A 7342-nucleotide genomic window follows, 5' to 3' on the forward strand; every position below is an offset into this window, starting at 1 on the left:
ATATATTCTTATATTTATGTTTATTATGGTATTTTTAAATTTTTAAATTTGTTTTACCAAACACAATTATTGCATGTACTTGTTAGTTATTGAAAACCATTTTTATTATGATTTTCCAAACATAGGCATTACAACTTATAGGAAGGTATCTTTCAAAACCAGTTTTGACAAGCTATTCTCGAAAAGTAAGAGCTTTAACAAACCGGCCTTGGGGAGTGCATTTTGCCAATGCACCGGTACTGGGTACGGGTATGTGTTGGGTATTGTTTTCTTTTACATAAAAATATGTTTTGGGTATGAATTGGGTGCGACTTGGCACTTATTTTGTTCAAATTGGTTCAAAGTTGTGTCGTTTTGAGTAAATTTTATTTATTTTTTATTTCGAAACTACTCTGATGTGCAGTTTAAGAATTCAAGTTGACTATTTAGGCTCTTTTTTAATTTAAGATCAACTAAATTTGATATAAAACATAATTTATTAGTTGAAAATTATCATTTATTTTTAAAAGTTTGTGAAATTTACATATATTTTTAAATTTACATATATTTCTATATGTACTGATGTACCCCTTTTTTTTCCTCCATAAAATTTTTGAGATCCTGTACCATATTCATACCGGGTATTGGTACCGTACCCGTATTCATGCAACTTAGACCGGCCCATAATATGTTGTTCATGCTGAATTAGTTCAATGAAATTGGTTGTTAGTTTCTCAAATTCAGTACTACAAGGTTAGTATTTTAAACTTAAGTTGTTCATGTGTTTTCTTATTGTTGTGTTGTTCTTAAGCGTCATTGCCTTCCCTTGTTTTGGAAACCTTGTTGCTGCAGAGTAACTATGGCAGAGTAGATATGGCCTCTATAATTTAGATTTTTGACTTAAGACAGTTTACTAATATGCAATGCAATTTTGAACTGTGATATTTGTTTTTTAAATTGGTTGGTTGATCATTTTGGGATATAATTACAGATACCAAATAGTTCCCGCTCTGCAAATTTTTTTTTTCCATTTTCTTATTCTATTTTAAGTTTTTTTGTTGTGATATAGATTCTATTTGTGCTAGCTCTGATGAAATTTACTACCTGCAGCGAAGAATCTCATTCTTGCTGGTGTCAAATCCGTGACTTTGCATGATGAAGGGAATGTGGAGTTATGGGATTTGTCCAGTAATTTTGTGTTTTCTGAGAATGATATTGGCAAGAACAGGGCAGAGGCTTCTGTTGCTAAGCTGCAGGAACTCAACAATGCTGTCCTTGTTCGAACCTTGACAACTACGTTGACGAGAGAACAACTTTCTGATTTCCAGGTAACTCTATTTGCATTCTACAAGTTATTTTCAACGTTCTTTCTAATTTAAACATCATTCCAAAAAAGAATTTATATCTATATATATGCTACATGTGAAGTTATTATAATTTGTAATTTCTCCTGCTTGAATATGTCTAGGGAATTATGGAAAGGATTTATCTTGTGCATACTTTAGTAATGAAGGGATAATAAATAATCTTGTACTTGTCTGTGTCTATTTATCTATTTGACTGTCTTGCTATTTTGTATGGGTCTATATTAACTTAAAGACCTGATGCTTAATAATTAGCAAATGAAGGGAGTTAATTACTGTAAATGGGAGGTTAGTAGTTTACATTTCGCATGGTATTTTCTTGACATATTTTTGTCTGGCATCACAAATGCTCAAAGTTACTTTCTAATACACTAATTGTTCTAACTATAATAAAGCACTTGACTATTTTTGCTGACTTTACTGTCATGCTTTTGTAATAACAGACTAGTCTTATTCATAAAGGTATAAGAGCATTTTAATATTGGATATTGGACATGCATTTTTGTGAATTAAATGTGAATATTACCTGCTTGATATATAAATTTTGAGCAGGTTGTATAGCTGCTTTTCTGCCACAATTCTTGTATGCTGACTTATTCTTATGCTCGAATTAAAATGTAGAGGATTTCTAACTACGTACTTAAAAATGTGGTGTATGTAACTATGTATATGGATATAGTAGTTAGTGTTGATATGGTAGTTGTGATCCTGTATTGCTTTCCGCTATGTGATATATAAGTATTGCTAATAACATGATTGGAGACAACTAATTGTGTAGACTTTTCATTGTTCATCACAAGATGTTCCTTAGATTGATTGATATATGTACTGAAAGCAAAGTAAAACTAAATAGCATTACATTATTGTAATTGTAAATAGTAATACCATGTGAGAGGAGTTTGAAATTTTGTACTGTTTTGGTAATACTTGTCCTTTTGAGTTATGAATATTATGATGCTTAAGGCTGCGCTTGGAAGAGAAACTAAGACTCAGATTGAGACTAAATTAAGTATGTATTATGTTTGGTGTAAAATGTACAAGATTGAGTTATGTCTTAGTATCCTGTTCGGTTCGAGATAAATATGGATATGAAATGAGAATATTTACTAAAATATCTTTGGTTATTAAGAAAATGTCGTTGAAGTTTTAGTTCCCGTCCCTAAAAATTCCAGTTCCTTGTGTCCTCACTTTTTGGAGGTACGGGACTGAAATTGTCTTGGAACTGAAATTTTAGTTTCAGTCTCTAGCCACTATACACAGTCCTGAGTCCTAGTCTCTTAGTCCCTGTTCTAGTCTCTGAAAATAAACACTACCTAAGTGATATCCGACATAAATAGAGACTCTTAGTTAAGGGTTTGATTTAATGTAAAAGTTTTCTTATTGTTTGGATGAATTGACATTTGTGTTTATCGACTGCTATGTAGGCGGTTGTTTTCACTGAAACCAGTCTTGAGAAAGCTGTTGAGTTCAATGATTACTGCCACAACCATCAGCCTGCCATTGCTTTTATTAAAACTGAAGTTAGAGGCCTCTTTGGATCTGTGTTTTGTGATTTTGGGCCCGAGTTCACTGTTACTGATGTCGATGGAAATGATCCCCATACTGGTATAATTGCATCCATCAGTAATGACAACCCAGCTCTGGTATCTTGTGTTGATGATGAGAGGCTCGAGTTTCAGGATGGAGATTTGGTTGTATTTTCTGAAGTTCATGGTATGACAGAGTTGAATGATGGAAAGCCAAGGAAGATTAAAAATGCTAGAGCATATTCATTTACTCTTGAAGAAGACACCTCAAAATATGGTACATATGAGAAAGGTGGTATTGTCACACAGGTCAAACAACCAAAGGTATTGAATTTTAAACCACTAAGGGAAGCGCTCCGTGATCCTGGTGAATTTCTTCTGAGTGACTTTTCCAAGTTTGATCGCCCGCCGCTCCTGCATTTGGCATTCCAGGCCTTGGATAAGTTTGTCTCTGATGTAGGTCGCTTTCCTGTCGCTGGTTCAGAGGATGATGCTCAGAAACTTGTATCTATTGCTAGTGATATTAATGGTAGCTTAGGTGATGGACGGTTGAACGATGTCAATCCAAAACTTCTGCGGCAATTTGCCTTTGGTGCTAGGGCAGTGTTGAACCCAATGGCTGCAATGTTTGGTGGAATTGTGGGACAAGAGGTTGTGAAGGCATGCTCTGGAAAATTTCATCCACTTTATCAGGTAAATATTTTTTCTTTGTCGTTAATACTTTTTCTTTGGATGCGGCCCTTCCCCGAATCCTGCATTGACGTGGGATGCTTGCTCACTCCAGTTTGTTAGTTGGTTGGTCTGTGTCAAGTTTACTGTTTCAGTTAATATCCTATTGTTCTTGGACCCTCCTATTTCTTTAATAACTACATAGGCATAATTCAGGATTTGGATCAAGCAATCTGTGTCTGATAATGAACCTAAAAGAAAAACAACTCTATGGTCCTACTGATTGTTTTATGTGATTTTAATGAATGTTCCTCCTATGCAGTTTTTCTACTTCGACTCAGTCGAATCACTTCCTACAGAACAACTGGATCCCAATGATTTTAGACCAATAAACAGTCGTTATGATGCCCAGATTTCAGTATTTGGACAAAAGCTACAGAAGAAGTTAGAGGATGCTAAAGTGTTTGTTGTTGGATCTGGTGCATTGGGATGTGAATTTTTGAAAAACCTTGCCCTTATGGGAGTTTCTTGTGGAAGTCAAGGAAAGCTGACAGTTACTGATGATGATGTCATAGAGAAGAGTAACCTAAGCAGGCAGTTCCTCTTCCGTGATTGGAATATTGGCCAGGCTAAGTCTACAGTTGCTGCTTCATCTGCTGCATCAATAAATCCACGTCTGAATATTGAAGCTCTACAAAATCGAGTTGGTCCTGAAACTGAAAATGTGTTCCATGATACTTTTTGGGAGAACTTGAGTGTTGTGATTAATGCATTAGACAACGTGAATGCTAGATTGTATGTCGATCAGAGGTGCTTGTATTTCCAGAAGCCTCTTCTTGAGTCTGGAACTCTTGGAGCCAAATGCAATACACAGATGGTCATTCCCCACCTAACAGAAAACTATGGCGCTTCAAGAGATCCGCCCGAGAAACAGGCACCAATGTGTACTGTACACTCATTTCCACACAACATTGACCACTGCTTGACATGGGCTCGATCAGAATTTGAGGGTTTGCTTGAGAAAACACCTGCCGAGGTAAATGCATATTTGTCTAATCCAAGTGAATATACCAATGCAATGAGGAATGCTGGTGATGCTCAAGCAAGGGACAACTTGGAGCGTGTTCTTGAGTGCTTGGACAAAGAGAAGTGTGACACTTTTGAAGATTGTATTACTTGGGCCAGACTAAAGTATGTTTTCCTTGATAATATAGAATAGTATATGCTTTTCTGTTACTTGTAGCAATGTTTTATTGGGAACATATGGTATTTTTCTTAATCTCGTATATTAAGACATGGTTTCTTTTTCCCAGGTTTGAAGATTATTTTGCTAACCGAGTGAAGCAGTTAATTTATACTTTCCCTGAAGATGCTTCAACCAGTACTGGAGCTCCTTTCTGGTCTGCACCTAAACGATTCCCTCATCCACTTCAGTTCTCATCCTCTGATATTGGTCATCTTCAGTTTGTAATGGCAGCTTCCATACTTAGAGCAGAAACATTTGGTATACCAATCCCAGACTTTGTGAAGAACCCTAAAAAATTGGCTGAAGCTGTTGATAGTGTGATAGTACCTGACTTCGAGCCCAAGAAAGATGCAAAAATAGTGACAGACGAGAAGGCCACTACTCTTTCCACTGCTTCTATAGATGATGCAGCTGTTATCAATGATCTAATCACCAAGCTAGAAAGGTGCCGGGCAAATCTATCATCAGACTTCAGGATGAGGCCAATTCAGTTTGAAAAGGTATTTTTTTTTTTTGTCATTTTGGTTTTTGATTTGACTGGGTTTTTTTCCCCATGATTCTGGATATAGCTTTCCCTTTTCTCTTGTATTTTGTGGTCTGAATTAAGTTTTTGGATTCATGGAGGTTGAGTTTGTATGTGTATTTGCTGGGAATAGGATGTTTTGGTTCATGAATACATGAGATCTTCCTTCTTTTTTCTTTTTGGTTTTTTAAATTTCAATCGATTTTCAACTCTTTTTTTTTTTAATATAAAGAAAGATTTACATTTTTACTGCAAAATTGTAGGATGATGATACAAACTACCATATGGACATGATTGCTGGCCTAGCAAACATGAGGGCACGGAATTACAGCATTCCTGAGGTTGACAAACTTAAGGCTAAGTTTATTGCTGGACGAATCATTCCAGCAATTGCAACCTCAACTGCCATGGCCACTGGTCTTGTGTGCCTGGAGCTGTACAAAGTCTTGGATGGAGGACACAAAGTTGAGGACTACCGAAACACATTTGCCAACTTAGCTCTGCCCCTCTTTTCCATGGCTGAACCAGTTCCTCCAAAGGTCATCAAGCATCAAGATATGAGTTGGACAGTTTGGGACAGGTGGATATTGAAAGACAATCCTACTCTCAGAGAGCTCCTTGACTGGCTGAAGGCAAAAGGCTTGAATGCTTATAGCATTTCGTGTGGTAGCTGTCTGCTCTATAATAGCATGTTCCCTAGGCACAAAGATCGAATGGACAAGAGAATGGTGGATCTCGCAGAGGAAGTGGCCAAGGTGGAGATCCCTTCATACCGTCGTCACTTGGATGTTGTCGTGGCCTGCGAGGATGACGATGATAATGACATTGACATCCCTCAGATATCTATTTATTTCCGTTAGGCTCTTTTCATCCATCAGGTGTCTCAGACTTGACTTCGGTTAGAAGGGAAAAAAAAGGACAGAATGCTTGACTCTGCTGTTCCATATTCATAATGGCTACATGCATGTTGACATTGTTCTCCATAGAACAGTTCATATATGAATTGATAAGGAACGAACTTTCTTTGTACGTCATTTTGTTTGGTGTTTCTTGATTTTTTGTGCCTTTTGTTTCTTGAGATGGTGATATGATGGCATGCCATGACTTTATCTTGTGCAACTCATCCCTTTTATCATGTTTGCCATACATCTAGCATCTAGGCTTACAGGTTTTTAATGGCAGAAACGTGCTTAATCACGTTGGTTATGGCATAAGTAATTGCAGAAAGATTCTCCATTTTATCAGCACTATCGATGAAAACAAATGGACTTTGCCTGTTGAATTCGAACAAGATCTGGAATCCTCGAATTGATTAATATCCCTATGGCAATCTTTTGATCCAAGTCCTCTTTGCCCGTAAAACTAGCTCATATCCTTGCAAATATTACATCATAGTTCCTGTTTTCTTTACCTTTTATCAGAGGACTCGAGGTGTTCTTGGCACCGGTTGGAAGCACAAATGCTTGTAGAATTCTCTAATCAGGAAATGAGTCATGCTATTCTTACCCATTGGAACTGGTTTAGGGACTTAGGTCCCTTTGGCTATGTTTGGAGTGGAATGGAGACCAAAGAAAATTTTATGGGCTTCTATTCTTTGAATTAAAAAAGTTGATTGAATTGAAAGGTTTTTAAAGGAAATGATTCCTTGACCCAAAAAAAAAAAAAGGAATTGATTCCTTCTAATTTGATGAATCAACTATTTTTCCTAATTTGATGAATCAATTATTTATCCCGTGTGGTGGAAAAAGACTTGGCAGAGCACCATTGGAGCTCAATACCAAGTCTAGATGACTAGATCAACAAATTATTGGAAAAGACTTCGACATGAATTGCTACATCCAATTTATCAAATGGGGAAGGGCTTGGAACTTAGTTTATTGAATTTCTTATTGATGTCCTTGTTCAATGTACTTTCTTTGTTTCCAATTAATTATTATTTTGTGGACCGCGGGGTTAGAGTAGGAGGATTTCTACTTTTGGCTTGTTTGAACGAGTTTTTTTTCTTTTTTTAATTATTTAAGTGACATATATCTTT

The 7342-nt window shown here is 36.4% G+C and overlaps 1 protein-coding gene across 2 annotated transcripts in view; it reads left to right on the plus strand.

Annotated features, from left to right (window-relative positions):
• LOC107608749 (ubiquitin-activating enzyme E1 2) overlaps positions 1-6502 on the plus strand; it is an 8487-nt gene extending 1985 nt beyond the window's left edge. For both annotated transcript variants that reach the window (XM_021107503.1, XM_016310473.2), the window contains exons 3-7: positions 1090-1307; positions 2768-3562; positions 3861-4729; positions 4852-5284; positions 5571-6502. In XM_021107503.1, the coding sequence (XP_020963162.1) occupies positions 1090-1307; positions 2768-3562; positions 3861-4729; positions 4852-5284; positions 5571-6167 (2912 nt within the window). In that variant the 3' untranslated portion in view covers positions 6168-6502. The remainder of the gene's footprint in view (positions 1-1089; positions 1308-2767; positions 3563-3860; positions 4730-4851; positions 5285-5570) is intronic.

Source organism: Arachis ipaensis, chromosome B07, assembly GCF_000816755.2.
Source record: "Arachis ipaensis cultivar K30076 chromosome B07, Araip1.1, whole genome shotgun sequence".
Lineage (NCBI taxonomy): Eukaryota > Viridiplantae > Streptophyta > Magnoliopsida > Fabales > Fabaceae > Arachis > Arachis ipaensis.